This window comes from Fistularia commersonii, chromosome 23 (assembly GCF_037954325.1).
Source record: "Fistularia commersonii isolate RoL2024-O1a breed Wild chromosome 23, RoL_Fcom_v1.0, whole genome shotgun sequence".
NCBI classification, from domain to species: Eukaryota; Metazoa; Chordata; class Actinopteri; order Syngnathiformes; family Fistulariidae; genus Fistularia; species Fistularia commersonii.
This window is the reverse complement of record NC_141306.1, coordinates 6,865,687-6,882,783: the sequence shown is the minus strand read 5'-3', so window position 1 is coordinate 6,882,783 and position 17,097 is coordinate 6,865,687. Positions and strand designations below refer to the sequence as shown.

At 42.2% G+C, this 17,097-nt stretch overlaps 1 protein-coding gene across 2 annotated transcripts in view; it reads right to left on the bottom strand.

The window, feature by feature from the left end:
* Nucleotides 1-17,013, bottom strand: part of llgl1 (LLGL scribble cell polarity complex component 1) — a 39,845-nt gene extending 22,832 nt beyond the window's left edge. Inside the window, exons 1-3 of one of the 2 annotated variants that reach the window (XM_086170370.1) lie at nt 16,763-17,013; nt 13,612-13,709; nt 2-83 (exon numbers count right to left, since the gene is read on the bottom strand). In XM_086170370.1, coding sequence (XP_086026496.1) covers nt 2-83; nt 13,612-13,709; nt 16,763-16,843 — 261 coding nt within the window. In that variant the 5' untranslated portion in view covers nt 16,844-17,013. The remainder of the gene's footprint in view (nt 1; nt 84-13,611; nt 13,710-16,762) is intronic. The other variant, XM_086170368.1, reaches the window with a different exon arrangement.
* Nucleotides 17,014-17,097: the final 84 nt, after the last annotated feature.

The window sequence follows — 17,097 nt, the reverse complement described above, 5'->3', positions numbered from 1 at the left end:
CCTGTCCAGGCAGGAAGTGTATCTGTGTGACGGCAGTGGTGTCTCTGTGTAGTCCGGTGAACTCCACGCCTGGCGCCCCGTACCTGGAAGGGTACCGTCAAGGAAGTACGCAACACCAGCAATTTTTTAAAGTCTTATTTTAATATTCACTGTCCATTACTGTAAGCTTATTGTAAACTTAGATCATTTTCTGTTAAAAGTGACTTGCACTTTTACTTGGAGTGAGGAAAAACAAACAAAACTTGCCAAAAGTTCCAAACTAAACAAATAATGGTTACGTATAGAAGAGACCAAATGAGGGTACCATGAGAAGGCCGAGGTAATTACTGGCAGCAGATGATACAGATGTTTGTGTGACCAACAGCGTCTTAACAGAGTGTTACTCCATAAAATGAGGCTCAACTGCTATTACAAAACCTCCACTCCCAAAACGGTCAAGAACACAACAGTGAAAATTGGGCTGAGATGGGAATCTGCACTCAGCTGCTGGCTGCAAGACTCCACTCACACAAGCAATGCTGACACACCTAAGCCTCTGGGAACATCAATCCCCAATTCAGAATGGAAGATGAAATCTGCTGGACTCTTCTTGTTTTCACATCACGAGTAAAGAGCTGGATTTCAGCTTTTATAGCACCGTTATCCCAGTTAGAGGCAGGGCAAGTGTACTTTTTAAGTGCATTTAAAGTGTAAGTACTCCATCAGCTTTGGCAAAAACAAAGATTTTTGAACAAACATAAAGAAGAAGACTGCCCTAATCCCCCTTAAGAAGTCTGACCTTCAAGTTCATCAGTGAGCAGGAGAGGACAATTGAACATCTACTGTGGTTCCTCCGGGGTTAGCAGGGGTGTAACCGCATCGTACAACAAACATTTCAGATTCAAAAATATGACATCATAATTCAAAAAACAGGATTCTAATATGAAGACATACTAGACATAGAAGTCAAACTGTGACCCCGGCCCACACCCAAACAGGAGATTTGTTTAACAGTTTGTTATTCAGTGATATTACTTCCAAACTGATTTTCTTTTTTTTTCTACATTTTGAAAGTTATTCAGAACTGACTCTTCTCGATTAAGACATAGTGTTGCTGATTTTTTTAAGGCAACCTTGACTTTTTGCTGACGTGACATTAGGCAGGAAATTGGGGAATTTACTGCATCCTCACTGATGTTAAACATCTATTAATATCCAAGCTGAAAAGTATTTTTAAAAAAAAGGAAGAAAAAGAAAATGGAAAAAAAGCCATCAGTCAACCTCTAATTGGGGGTTGGACGGCTGTAAAAAATACAGTAAAACTTTAAATGTGACTGACGGCAAGGCGATGACTAGTTACAAGTCTCACAACAGCAGTATTCTGCAAGTCTAAGAGAGCAGACTGGCGCGATGCTCAAAGAGGTGAAGACACAGCAATAAAAGAAACACAGATGACTTTTCCAGTTTCTCAGAATCATAAAGTGTTAATGTTTTGCTTGCTGTAGAAATCTGCCAATTAATGCAGGAGGTTGGACACGTCCTGCTGTCTGCTTCTGGGTTTTCCCCATATATTGTTTTCCTTCCCTCTGAAAAATAAAACCGCTTTTATTGTGCACATTATTTGTGTGCCTTACCCACATGAATCACACCTTCAGCTCTTCAATGCAAAGCTCCACTTTTTCCTCTCTTTTTTTTAATGCCATTCAACGAGTTGTCAGTTTAGCTGGCAGTGAAGCGCATTCCTCTCCCGCCGAATTCTCCACAATGGAAAAAATGCACCTACACTCTTCCTTTCCTCTCTCTCTCACCTTAATCCCGCCATCCTTAGCGTGGTTCCTCCCTGATGCCAAAGCCCTGGAGACCACACTGAGCATCGTACTAGAGCGCCAAAGTTATGTCACTTCCTGTTGCGGGGCATTTCTTCCCAGCTGCAACACATCTCTCAAACAGCTGGGGGTGTGAAAGTGAAAGTCACATGGGTTGTTGAATAAAGGACCTTGTAAAACAGAGTGAGCTAAGCAAATCTAGAGTAAAAAGAGTGTGAAGTAAAAGAACGGAGTGCACTGGAGATGGTTTGGGCAGACAAGCAGCGATGGCATTAGCATCTGACACCAACATGGCCTTTATGACTGGTCTGTCGTTCTTCATCAGCATTTCTCACCACGCACAATCCCCTTTCAGCAGCTTTCCTCAGACCTTAGCATTCAGACACCATATGTGACAGGCAAATGTTTCAATTTCTAGTGAACGCACAAAAGATACGCTGTAAGTCAGACCAATAAATGTGTGAATGAGAATGAGTGAACCAAAAGACAAACAAAAAAATAATCATCTATGACAGCAGCAAAATAGAACAATGGCCCCTCCTCACCATGATATGTGAGGCAGCGGTACCAGAGAGCATGTCAGGTGAAAACACACACACCCACACACAACACTGACCTGTCACAAGCCTATAATATATGTGCATAGTTCACATTAAATCAGACTAACACAGTGGTGCCTATGTGAGATAGTAGCCGCATGTTTCGTAAGTAGCCATACATCTAAAAGGGTTAAAAATTACTTTTCACGCTGAGGACAAAGCAGTGGGATAAAACAAAAAATACTAAGCACACAAAGAGATGAAAGTATCCCTGGATCTAAGTAACATAAAATGGTATCTTCTGAGCAATTTGGACAGAAGACCATCACATTCTAACTTATTACGGTTTTAAAATCGCCACTTTTTAATGGAGGGTCGACATCTGACGTAAACATATTGTAAGAAATTGTATCTCTGGTTAATTTATGGGGGGATTATCAGCCCCCCAATTGAATGTATATAAAACACATTTCAACATGCAGCACTAAGTGAGTGAATTAAAATCATGAATGAAAAAATGATGCTGTTAACTCTCTGGATACCGAGCTGGAAAATCAGATGAGTTAAAGACTCACAAAGTCACTCACAAAGCTCACAAAGTCAATACTCAGCGAGGAGCTGGGAACATTAACTCAAAAGCAGAAGCTGAAGAGACCCTCAATCTAGCTGGGAAATCTAAAGAAGGAGCCGCTGATCTTTTGCATAACAGTAAGACAAGCAGTGGAGGTGCAGTTTGAGTCCAAATTATAGACGTTTTGCTTTGTGAGCAGAGATGGATGTCACCCAGAGCCTCAGCAACCTGTTGCATGAAACTGCCTCTAAAATTCTGTCAACCTGCTGCTGACTTTGGAACAGGAAAATCTTTGCTGTTTCAGTCACCAGGAAAATCATTAAATACAGCCAATGGATGTCTACAGTAACTCATAATCACCGTCTCACTCACACACGCACACAGACACCCTCACACACATACACACAGTGTTAACAAGGATAAAGCAATTTCACGGTCTGAATACTGTCAAACAGAGGGCATTGTCCTACACAGGGACACAGACAGGCAGGCAAGCAAGCACACACACACACACACACACACACACACACACACACACACACACACACGAATGTACAAGTTGACAAATACGGAAATAGAGATCTAAAAAAAAAAGTAAGTGTATTTAAAAATGAAGACAATCTAAGCAATGACTGGACAAACCACTGTCTTTTCTTTCTGAACTTTTTAAGTGTCCCGATAAACACACACACACACACACACACACACACACACACACACACACACACACACACACACACACACACACACACACACACACACACACAATCAAGTTTTCAAAAGTCTGGCAAATGGGACACTGCAGTGAGACAAGCCAAACAACTCCACCCACACACTCGAGAAATAATCCCATCTCATTTGCATCCCCCCCCCGCCCACTCCTTCGTGTCCCACTCACGTAGTTCACGCAAGCGCTACAACAGCTGAACGTGGAGCTTCGGGTGTAGATATATAGCAAACGCAACATTTCATTACAATTCAAGCAAGTTTTCTTGGAGGTTTGATTGACTTCTTTGTGTGATATGAATCATTTCTTACTATGACATCAGCACAACCATGATTTTCCTGTTCGCAGACACGTTATCTCTTCCCTCTTGAGTCTTTCTGTTATAAGATTGCAACTCAGGCAGCTCTTTTGAGAGGGGAAAGTTATTAACAAGTCAGTTGGGTTTTGTTTCCAGATGACCTTCAAACGATCAGAGAAAATCCCCACCACAACAAAATCAAGAGTTCAGTTTGGGGGTGTAACTGTGTGTTGAGCAATGGGTTCAGGGCACAGAGCTAGACAACATTACATTAACTGAAATTACAAAAATGCTAAAGAAGCGGCACAAAGAGAGAGAAGGAAAGTGAGAATGTGGATATTTGTGGGAGGAAATGTGATGTTTCAATGACGAGTCAAGACAACTGAAATATGCAGTTAGATCCCAGAAGCCTGAACGACTAATAAACAGCGACCAATGCAAATACTTCTGACCAGTAGGTCATTACACTCTAGAGCCTGATAACTGCAGGCTAAGGTTAGCTTAGCAGCCAACTTTCACAAACACATTCACCAAACTCACAACAGAATAACGTTCCATTTGCAATTTATGCTTAATAAAAACATGCAAAGGCCGTTTTATTGGAACTTATTCAGATAAATGATTTTAATTCCCACATTATCCTAGATTATCCTTTTGGGAACACACACACATAGCTGTTTTTTAGATAGCCTTCAATATGCACAACAATTCAGAAGCAATGTTTGGTTATAACACATCTAGCAGCATCGATAGTAAGAAATAAGTAAGAGCTGTCAATACAAAAATGCTGTGGATTCAATTTCAACATTTTTGAAAGCACTACATTGTTTTGTTTCATCAAATATCATTAGCACATTGCTTAGAAAATTCTGGCACAGAGTTACAAACTGCTTGACACAAAACAATTGCACAGCCCTTTTGTCTCAAGATGAAATTGTTTTTTGTTAAGTAACAAACTAGGAATTATTCTTGTGTTGAGCCATCCAACCCTGCTCATTCGGTCCTTCTGGCTAGTTTGATTCCTCAGATTTCCCACTTAACAACGTCCACCAATCACATCAGCAGGACAACTAAAGGACTAGTGTGTGTCCATTCATCTGAGAGTGTGCGAAGGTGAGGTTGGGCCGACGGTGTAAAAGTCAAAAGGAGCAGCTAAGAGGAGGGAATTCTAAAAAGTCCTCCTCTGCTCCAGGAATAACAATAACGGAAGGGTTGTTGTCTGGGGCGGAGGGCCTGACCGACGGACAAACGCAAATAGGCCTGACAAGAACTTTCCAAGTTCCTGACTTAGGGATTCTTGTCAGGAAAAAAAAAAAAGACACTGGAAGTTTTTGCTTGTGAGTATCAGTGGAAACTAGCAGCGTGTTGGGGAGAAGTGCAATAAGGTGGAGAGGCTCAGTGACCGTCCGAATGCTGAGGAGTTTGACATTTGCCGTGCACCTGCTGACTGGCTCAAAACAGGATTCAGAAACATGCTGCGAATGCATAAAATTGTGCAATCGGTTTTAAATACAATCTCCATTCGAACTGTTTACTGTCAAACTATTAAGGATGGACAGTTAAAATTCCACCCCTGCAAACTGCCAGCCTCTCAAAGCCATTTCTTTAGTTCTACTCCCTGCATCCATAAGCAATGAGGTCTATTTTAACAGCAGCTGATCTTCACTTCAGTTCTATTTTCTAATTATGGTTAACTACTTGCTTGCAGAGGTGGAAAACCTGACTTTTTAATACTGAATTCCAAAGGTATGGTTAACCTTGCATCATAACAGTAACTCCTAAGCACCATGGACTTTGTATGAACCCCAGAGAATCCGATACAAAACCACAGCCTGCTGGTTAAACATTAATATGACTCAAGACAAAAGCTGGAGATTTTTGGGTGAGGGCAAAAAACCCCACAGCTGCATTACAGTAGGAAAAAAAATATTTTTACTACAAAAACAGCAAGGGGAAAATGCAGTCTTTACAAATACATCAAACCTGTAGAGACGGATCTTGTTTTAAATTACAGCAGCTGTCCTCCAAAATTTCTCAGGTTATTGGCTAAAAGGTCAGTTGGCAAAGACTAATTTCGATATGTTTCATAATGTCCCTGTATTCTTGTCTTGAATTCTAAACCCCAAGTTTAATGACACACACACACCAGCATCTTTCACTTGCTGAGAGACATGGCCTTAGAGAATCTATGTAAAACAGGGTGCTCCAGCTCTGTGTATGCATGCGTGTGTGTGTTCGTGTGTGTGAGGGAGGGAGTTCAGGCACACTCAAAAATACACAAATCAAATCAGTGGTCATGTATGTAAATATTAGCTCGTCCTTTTGCTCCTGCAGTGAGAACCTGGGGCTTTGTGCTTGTAAAGTCTCTGTGAGATTTAGTGCACACTGTGTGCCCCCAACTAGGGCGCATCCCTATTTTAAAAGAACTAAAAACATTCCCCGCACAACCATTTCAGCAACTTTTTAGAATTAATTGACATTTGAAGTACCATCACAGGACGATTCACTGCACACAGGGAATGAGAGTGGAAACAGGAAGCAGACCGCCTCTTCGGCCAGTTGCTTTGTTACAGAAAAAAAATAAAGATTACTGTAGACTGGGGCTGATTTCATGGACGTATTAACAACAAGCTGCAAGAGTTCAGAGATAATTCTAGAGTATCTAAAAATATTTTATTTTTGATAACAATCAAGACTGATCCAACTGTCAGGGTTTTATGTGATCGTGAAAGCCTACAACCCGAGCTGTCATCCCTCACATCCGGGCCGACCCAGGGGAAGCAAGGGGCCAATTAAGGGAATGAAATTACCCCAACAAAAGCCGGCAGTGCACACAAAATCACGAACAATACATTGTAAAAGGCCACGTCGGACATTTAGGGGGAAACTTGGTTTGATCACAGACTGTGATAATAAGGCTGTCAGTTGCTTGGCTGCGTGTAAGACTTGCCAAAAAGAATTAGCTTTGGAATAGCTGCGCGCTAGGCTGAATGAACACAGTTGTGTTGTGCATTACTTTTCCAAGAACACACCTTTGAAAATACCTCAACGGGAGGACATGGAGCCCATATAATCACGTCAGCAGTAAACTTTTGGCATCAGATCATTAAGTGTGTCCGTATGTTTGGTCTAATCGATCATTCAGGAGCATCAACCTCATGGACAAATATACTGAGGATGTTTTAGGAAGCACCGTTCCAGAGCTGAGGATGCAGCAGCAACAGAACAGTAGATCTTTGTCTCAGTTTGCATAGAGCCAGTGCCTTGTACAGTTGGACATGACAGTACATTATGTAAAACAGCAGACCTCATACTGGCCAACATGCAAATATTACTTAAACACAACCATCAAGAGTTTCTCTCTGGACTGGTCTCTATAATCCCTGATTAGTAACACCACGAGGAAACTGCAACCACCCAGCAACAAATGGGAAACACAATAAAAGACATTATGACAGTGGTGCAAACTAAGGATTACAAACATAATACAAAAGCGGAATAAACATATTTCTAAAAATGCAGAAAAAGTGAGGAAAACTAACTGTAAAAATAAATAAATATGTATGTTTAAGCAGAGCCAGTTGCCCAAGATACATTTTCATCGATTTTTGTTTCTATAAAATGAGACCATTTTCTTTGAAGGAGATACTAGCATTCAGTAATAAAGAACTGTGAGCCAAACACAACCTCACTTATTTGGTTTATCTGCCCCATCCAGTCCCTGAGCAGCTGGTGGACTCACTGCAGGGGTGGTTTGTGTTAGTCAATGGCATCTGAAGTAGTTGCTGCACGTCCTAAAATCTGAGTAGCCTCAGGGTGATCGATGAGGTCTCCTGTCTCAGACCCGGCCTGACAGCTGCACCAGGCTGGTTGTCTGGGGTCTGCGGGACACCTTCTAGCAGGTTACCAGCAAACGCAATCATGTCTTTGCCCTTTATGTTAGCAAGACCTAGGGTTGTTGTGTCTGGAGTTCTTTTCTTGATAGTCTACTGTTTGTGTGAACCCAACCATGTGTCTTTTTAAAACAGGTGTTACTCCAAGCTGCTTTTATGGATGTCTTCAATAAATTTGCCATCATTTCCGCTGTTGTCCGTTGAGATTCTGGCAGGATCTCTGAATGGTTTTCTTCATTCGGTCATTTAAAGAGTTGGTAATGAGGTGCAACTCTCTTTCACCACAAAGCCCCTCCTCAAGAGATTTGAGGCCTTTGTTTGTTTGTTTTTTGCTGGAGAACCTGTACAATATATGATTAACACACGCACCACATGCACATCCTTTGGAAAGACATTGCCATGTGGATTCATGTGTCCGGTTGATTAATAGTTGTTAGCTGATGTTGAAACAGGCTGATCGGAACATGAGCAAATTCTTCTGGATGGACAACATCCCAGTCGTGTGATTCATCCTCCTCAACTTTCATATCCTTCAATCAAAATCGCAGATCCATACAAGGCCAATAATTCTATTGGAACTAGAAATTAAATGTACACCCCTCAAACACCCCAAAAAAGGTGCAGGTTGAGGTCTCCCAGCCACAAAGCAACCCCAAAGATATTTCAACTGAAAGGGTCAAACTACCCTGTCTTAGGAGTATAAACATATAGCAGCAGTAAAAGAAACTCAGCAGTTATAGTTGATTAATGATAAAATTGTAAAGTTTTATATATTGTGAGAAGGCATTTTTTTAAGAACATTTACGCATAATGGATCTATTTGTACAAACACACCACGATAACTGACAGGCTGAGCTGCAGACTCCTAAAAAAGCCCTCTAGTCTACAAGCACTTCTCATCCCAGGGAAACGCAATGGTTGCCTTGGCAACCAATTCAAAAGCTCCCTTTATTAAGTTTAGACTAAGCAACAAAGCTCTTACTCACCCAACACACACACACACACACACACACACACACACACACACACACACACACACACACACACACACACACACACACACACACACACACACACACACACACACACACACACACACACACACACACACACAGAGGGTTAACCCAGGGCAGTGCAACATGCATTCCACGACAGGAGACAGACTCCTCACAATCGGCCCACCACCCCCACACATTATCTCCCCCTCCCTCTCCCTCCCGAACCAAGAAAAAGTCCACACCACATTGTCCCCTTCCCTCTGCTGAGCCCCACTCTGTGGTGGAAGCAGAAACTCTCTGGGCGTAATATGACTCTGCCTTTATAAACACACACAGCGAGAGAGCCTGAGAGGGAGCACGTGAACACGAGAAGAGAACCAGGACCAGTGCCAGCACGCAGAACCGGGGTTCAGAACAACAAAAGCCCACTCAAGTACCGCAAATTTTGCAATTTTCCACTCTGCTTTGTAAGCGAGTCGATGAACGATATGTCTACCAGATTCTCTCTGTTGGTTTTCGTTTGACATCAGATCTGCTCTGCTCAACATCCCATGCACTTCCCAGGCATCAGTCCCTGTGCCACGAAAAGGGCACCAGTGTGTGTGAGTGTGTGTGTATTCCAGTGTGACCAGGTACGCAGACGATCGAAAACTAGACATTCATCAAAATGCAGCCTTAGATTAAGAAGCACTGTCCTACTGTCTCCTTCCCACAGCAGATTGGGATGAAAAACAATAAAAAGGCTCAATAACGAAACATTTTGGCTGACAAAAAAAAGCACTGTTCGCTTGCAATAAGTCATCAGCTTGCCCAAGTCAGAACAATATTGTTTTGTTTTTTGTTCATTTTTACCCCCCCCCCCCCATTCACAATAAATTAACTCTTCTCACACAAAGGGATTTGACAAAACTAACAGATCCAAAAATACACGAAGAATACTCACTTCTATGAATAAATCAACAAGGGAAACCAGTGTCTCTGTTACATTTAGCTTTGGAGTCTCCTGAAGCCTGTCTTTGTAATTCTGGTCAAGATCCAACTTTTCAAACTAAAAGCTCATCATTTAGTGCATTTTAATCACTTTCACTTTTTACCCGTCTTTAGCGAATAAGCTTATCACTAGTTCACAGCAGCGGCATTTCTGACTGAAACATGTCGCCATGGAGATGACAATTATTCACCATTTAGAGGCAAATTGCTTTGTATTTTATGTCACCACATGAAACTCTTCTAGTGGCTCCTGATTTCAAGATTGGTTATGAATGTGTAAAACAAGACACAGCCTTTTAAAGTTTCCAGACACGCCTTCTGGAAGTCTTTCTTTCACAATTACTTAACTTTAAAACATCCCAGACACACCCTCTGGAAAGTGCTGAAATTTTGATTTCAAAATCCCTTCGCTTTTAAAAATGCCAGAAAAGCCTTTCGAGAATATTTGGATTTTTTTTTTTTTTTTGCAAGACCGTTACTCCACAAAGAGTTTTCAAAGATTCTTGAATACAGCTGGATTCCCTTGAACTGAGCTGGACATTCTGATTTTTGTCGAAACAGCCCTTCATTAAAAGTAGGTGCGGCTCAGCAGTTCTTTCACTTTGCTTTGCCCTCCGTCTCGTTCACACTCCCTTGTCATCACTCCCAGGGTTTATCTCCATCCCCCCTCTTCCAGTTTTCCCTCCCTTCCATCACTCTCTAGAGTCCACTATGCCTGGTACCGCCAGTCTCTACCCTTCCTCCCCCAGCTGTCTCTGAAAGCTGCATCTTTCTTCTCCTCTCTCTCTCTCTCTCTCCCTCTCACACACACACACACACACACACACACACACACACACACACACACACACACACACACACACACACCCCTTCCCGTACACTGATGAGTGCATGCGTAACTAAACGCACACAGTGGTCACCACCGTACTTAGTAATGCAAAGTTAAGCTGGGTGTGTTTGTGTTTAGACACACATCGTCGCAAATGAAAAATGTGACAAACACGTGAGAGGGACCGTGCAGAACAAACAAATTTAAAGTTCGCTTGAAAACCCTTCAAGATGATGATGATGATGATATCAGACCAGGGGGTGAAACTCGGTAGATTGATGACGTCTGTCTGATCCTGTCTCGCCGTCTCTCACAGTGGCCATGTTGGAAACCATGAAGGCATAAAAAACAGCGCCCAGTCCCACAGTCAATGCAGAAAACTACTCCGAGCAATTTTACTGGCAACGAAAGATTCAGTCACTGAAGGGTCACAGCATGTGACAACTCAGAAGCCATTTTGTGTTCATTGAAGTTTGTTGCTTATTTTGCAATCTGATTCCCAGTACAAAAACAGAATGAAACCTAGATCACTACATAAATACACAACATATTATTCCACTGAAATATGACAACATGAATTGTGAAGCTGATATATTGAATAGAAATGAAAAAAAAAAAAAAACATCAATGAAATGGTGGTCCCTGAATGAGACTGGGATGTAACAGTAGAATCAACTTGTATCATCACAGCAATCTGTGTTGGTCGTGATCTCAGACCCCATTCTCAGCAGTGTGAACAAAGTTGACCTTTGACACTCCGAAACACCACATGACTCTGATTCATTCTGTTTCGAGTAGAAATAATACTCATATTCCTGCCAAAACCTACACCGTGTGAATGCAAAACATCAGATACTGCTCAGACCTGTTTTCCTGCTCTTAGTTAAATCTTCACTGGCAGGCCAAATGAGCTGCAGCTCTACGACATTCAGTTAAAACTGACTCATGAATCAGCAGTGAGCTACTTGGCTTGGAAACAAAAAAACAGTTGAAAGCAGTTACGCTGTCTTTCTACAATCATTCAGCCACATCATCTGAGACAGGATTCAAATGTCAGTTTTCCAAACCAATGGATGTGTTTAAGGACACAGTCAGTCAGTTATTTAAAACATACAAGATGTAGATGATGTTATACTCCATTATAAAAGTGAACAGTATATTTCTTGTGTTTCGCTTTTTTTAAATGTACATTGTCCATGCAATGTGGTGGAAATAACACATTTCAATACAAAAGGATGTATATTGATTATTTGCTGACAAACAAATTTACTATTATAAAATTTGGGAATCTTGATAAGAAATTCCTGTAAAACACCACTTTTACATTTATATGAATCTAAATTCTATTTACAGTGCACACATCTTTACCAGAATGACGGAAACTTGCACAACATTTCCTGCCGACTCAGAAATGATCATCACAACAACGGGAGCAAGAGCGCAGTGAGGAAGAGCCCAGGTGATGCAACCCAATGAGCATCAAATCACACGTTCTTTTGTCGAATTCCAATGACAGCAAATAAATGATTCATTGGTTCTTGTCCTGACGCTGATGATGAAGCCAAAAATCCAAGACGGATGATAACAAAGACTGCAGTGCAGAGATAATGTCGAGCTGAACAGCAGCATTTCAAAACTCAAACTGAGCAAAAACGGTTTCGAGGCTTCAGAAACGTTACATTACATTACAGTCATTTAGCAGACACTTTTATCCAAAGCGACTTACAAAAATTGCAATTCAATGACCAAAGATCCAAAGTACCAGTAGTCGTTATTCAGAAGTCACCACTCTACCAAATAGCCATCTCAAAGCCATATACATACAAACATTCATTTCTATGTTTTTTTTTTGTTTGTTTTTTTAGGGGGGGGGGGGGGGGGGGGGGCTAAGTACAATTAGTGGGGGAGTGCTTGGTGAAGGATTATGTTTTCAGCTCACGGCGGAAGATGGGCAGCGACCCCGCTGTTCTGACCTTTTCCAGGATATTTTGTCAGGTCGTTGTTTTTCACAGATTAAGACATTTTGGACCAATACCCATGTTCAGAAAATTGCCCACAAGCTGATACTGATAGCTTTCCGTTTGAGTGTTTATTGTTTTGTTATCATTTAATACCCCTTAACTGACACAATAACAACAGAGTTGTCATAATTAGAAGGTCTCTGCCCTTCAACACACAGTCAGTGTGTATCAATGTTTTTGAATTTTTCATCCTAGGCAATGCATATCCTTTTAACTCTTTGCACCTGGAGTTCCACATTTTCAGCTCAGTCACAAACAAAAACCAGCATCAAGTGACACTTCGTGTCAGGAAGGAGTTAGTGTGTCACATATGACACAGCCATCCAATTACAGTGAAGGTGCGGGGCACTACGGCATAGGCCAGACGCTACATAATATATGCGCAGCAAAAACATCAGAAGCTGCTCAGCTACAGAATGGTACTCAGAGACTTTTCCTGGCCAGCATCAGGACACACCCTTCACCGTGAGGTTTAATTCCGAGGATAAGCCACATCAGAGCAAGCACAGTGTCTCCGTGGTGCTCAGCGGTCATTTAGATGACTAACTAGCTCTTACATTTTGAACGGGGGTAGAAAAAAAGAAGGAAGCAAGGATTTATGACATTTAACTTAAACCTGTAGATTGCAGCTGCCATCAGGAGCCTAAATATCTGAGAAAAAAACTGCCATTTACCTCCTTTTTGTTAAAAAAGGCCAGTAAATCGATCAGAGTCTTGCGAGACACCTTCAGCCAACTATGCTGACAGAACTTTGCTTTATCTTAAACACAGAAATACCAGCACTTCATTCTTAGCAGGCTTCCATTAACATGTTATTTCAATGTATGCAAATTTTTGATAATCTAGTTCTTGAAATTTGAGACCGGTTACCTTGGTTTGCTAGGGTTTCCTGTTCCTCTGATCGGTGACTGGTGTCACCTGAGCCTCGACAAAAGGATACACTTTGATGGCTCCAGATTTTGTCCCGATGGCCATGAGATGCAGCTTGGGATCGAAGGCCAAAGCACTGGGCTGATGTGCAAAGCCATGTTCCACAGTCTGAGGGAGACACAGGAGGGAAAGCAGATTGAAGATGAAACAATCAATCAAATCAATACAAACCGATGTATTCCTCTCATTAATACACACCCCTATTTTGTGTTTGTCAGACGAGACGGCCGACAGGCGACATGCAATTAAAGGAAGACTCGTAAAAAAAAAAAGAAAAGAAAAAAAAAGCTATACAATCACTTAAAGCCAGCAGCTCTGTCTTATTTTGAAACCCCCAAAAACTTTTTAAATGGGACAATTATAAAGTCGCACCTTTTCCTGCAGGCTCACGAGGAAGGGACAAAACACCTGGTTTAGCATTTACTTCCGCAAAGAGAGAAAACACTAGAAACCCTGGAGGAGGCTACCTAAACATAGATTTAAGAGTTCAAGGAGGTCTTTCAACTTCTGTGCCTGCAAACCTGTGGACCCTTTGACCCCTGACTGTCATCACACTTTGTGTCAACAGCCGACCAATTCAGTAAATCTTCCATCTTTAAGTAACTTCGCGACATGCAACTTAGAGCAGAAGATGGCAGGGAGTCATCGCAGAGGGTTTTCTTACTCTTAATTTTTTATTTTTTCTCCATACATTCATTGAAATCTGGTCAAATCTAAGAGGCAACAGCTTGCTTCTCCTCAAGAAGACACACCTTCGGCTGTCCGGCTGCTTCGACTCATTCTGATTTCCAGTGGCTTCGCCAGTAACAAGCTAGCACACATTAATGGTAACCCGCAAATGTCATCACATCAGAACTCGCTCAGAAAAGCTGATCGCATATTTCTTTAAACCTTTTCGAAAAGGTCTAAAACCTTTCATAAAAACACATATTAAAGAAATCCATTCAATGCCCCCAATGCACTGGAAAACATGAGTGCAAACAAGTTAAATATTTGAGCATTTTATAGAAAGTTGGAGGAAAGTCTCTTTTTTGATTAAATCGAGATATGTTGAACAAAAATTAAAAATGCACAATAGAGCAAGCAGCAAGAGCAACATGGAAATGAAAATGTCACCAGGCCCTGATTCTACAGTCACATAAAGCCTATCATGACATCTTGCACTACATAAATCTATATTTTTGATCAGTCATGCTCAAAGCCTGTTAGTATTACATTTTAGCAGAAGATTCTGGTAAAGGGGTGGATATGAAATGCATTTCGGACCACTGCAAAAAAAACAAATCCAGTCAAAAGCAGTTATCTCATAAGGGCTGTATCTCAAGAAGACAGACCAAGACGGCTGCCGCTGCCAAAGTTTAATGAACCGGAGGGTTTGATTACATCAAATGAGGATAAAGAACAGGCTTGAATTTTCTGCTGTAGTAAAAAAACCTGTCTGCTGAACTTTCAGCAGCACTTCGTGTCAACGGTAGTGTAGATTTTTCCAAGTCAAACTACAAGATCGAACATTCGGTTCCCCTGACTGGTTGCTCTGTCGTGCGTATTGTCTCAGCTTGTTTGCTGCATCGTGTATTCCTTCGCTCTGATTGGTTGGATTGGTCTAGCCACTGCAACTTTTAGTCTTCATTTTGAGATGAATGATCAAACTAATGAGAGCTGATTCAGTTGGCTCGTCTACTGTGTGCAAATTTCACTGTCCTTTTTGGTGTAGATACACCATTTAATGGACGCGGCACGCTAACGCGCAGGCAACAGTTTTACCTGCCTGGAGTTCACGGCATTTGCAAAGTATTATCTTCAAATTCAGAATTCTGTCAGCTGTATTGCTTCATACAACATGACCTGCAGCTCAACTCTGGTATGGACAATAATCCGGACTACAACAACAATGACAAATAAATAATTAATAATCCTGCACACTTGACAAAGTGCTGCAACCCACCCATAGTCTTAAATCAGATTAGCAACAAGCCATGCCGTGGCCTAAAGATAGGCACGAAATTTGCTCAAACCAAGAATAAGTACATACATGTCAAGTAAAGCTGGTAGAGGGTTGATTGGCACGTTTGAGATTTACACTGTTTTGTCGGATGTGGCAAAATCACTTCAAATCATATCACAAAGATTTCAAAGTGTATTAGGTTTATCGTCAATTACTGATAAAGGCGCTTTTCTTTGTTAAACTATGATTTCTTATTGTTCTGTCATCCTGCCGAGGGGAGAGCTGTCCAAGGGATGGATGGGCAGTTTCATGTTTTTCTTTTGTTTTTTAACAAGCTGCTCTGGCTGATGCCTGTATCTTGTTTGACCTGTTTTAACTGCACAGGATAAAGTCAAGAGACTGAATACATTAAAATGAAATGAGCGATGTTTGGTCAGTTGGTGTCTGTCTGTTTCGATCATTGTGACCCCGAGTAGTTTAACAATGACAATGCCCTTTTGAATGTATAAAACTTTGTCAAAGTTGAATCGAGTACATTTGAAAATGTCTTTTGCCAGTTTTGCTTGGCTTGTTGATCCTAAGTTCCACTGTTCTGCATTGAAAAGAGAAAATAAGATTGTTTGGTGCTTTTTTTGTTTTAAAAAAAATAGGATTTTGGACAAAAGTTTAGCGTTGGAATATGCACGTGTATATTGTTATTTCTATGGGTATAAGATCAATTTCCACGCATGAAAAAGGCTGAATCCTTTTCTTGCACGGTGCAGACGCGAGATGACATCATGAAACCTGGAAGCCACGGTTTCCCCCCCACAGACCCACCAAAACAAATACGAGAGAGTCCACGACCGGTGAGCGCCGGGGGATGGAAGTCTGATCCGCATCCCAAGTTTGATCCGCGCTACCGATGCGGCGCCCGTTCAAAGCGGCGTGTCTCTGTAGCCCGGTAATCCCGTCATTACAACAATAATCCCCATCACTAAATTAGTTGCTGATGGTGCGTTCCGGCGCGGTCCGCGCCGACGGGACCGCCGCTCTCCGCTCCGGAGACGGGCCTCCGCGGTAACGGGCGATTTAACCACGCCGTTCCAAGCCGAGCCCCGTAGAAGTTATCAACACGGCGCCCGAGTCGAGACGCCGCTGCGCCGGTGAACATTTGAAAAGCCGCCTGTAGTTCGGCGGAGCTCTCTTCCTCTCTCCCCGAGTCCCGTTACTTTACCTTGTTGAAGGCGAAAAGCTCCTGTTTTATCTTCTCCCTCTGGGGGTCGGTGCCCTGCCGACGGAAGCGAAACTTCATCATCTTGGCGTCGGGGGTAGAAGCGGGGCACGGCTGGGGGCGGGAGGGGGTGAAAGAGAGAAACCCCGGGGAACGAGACCCGGCTTCTCGGCAGCGAAGGGACGCGGCGCCGTCGGACGATGCTAAACTAGCATACTGACTTAGCCCGTGAGAGATGCTCCCTTCTGATGCTGTTTGGGTCGCGAGCGCCTCGACCACAAACCCCCACCTCTCTCTCTCTCTTCCCGGTTCACGCGGACCCCCGCTGATGTCAGCCA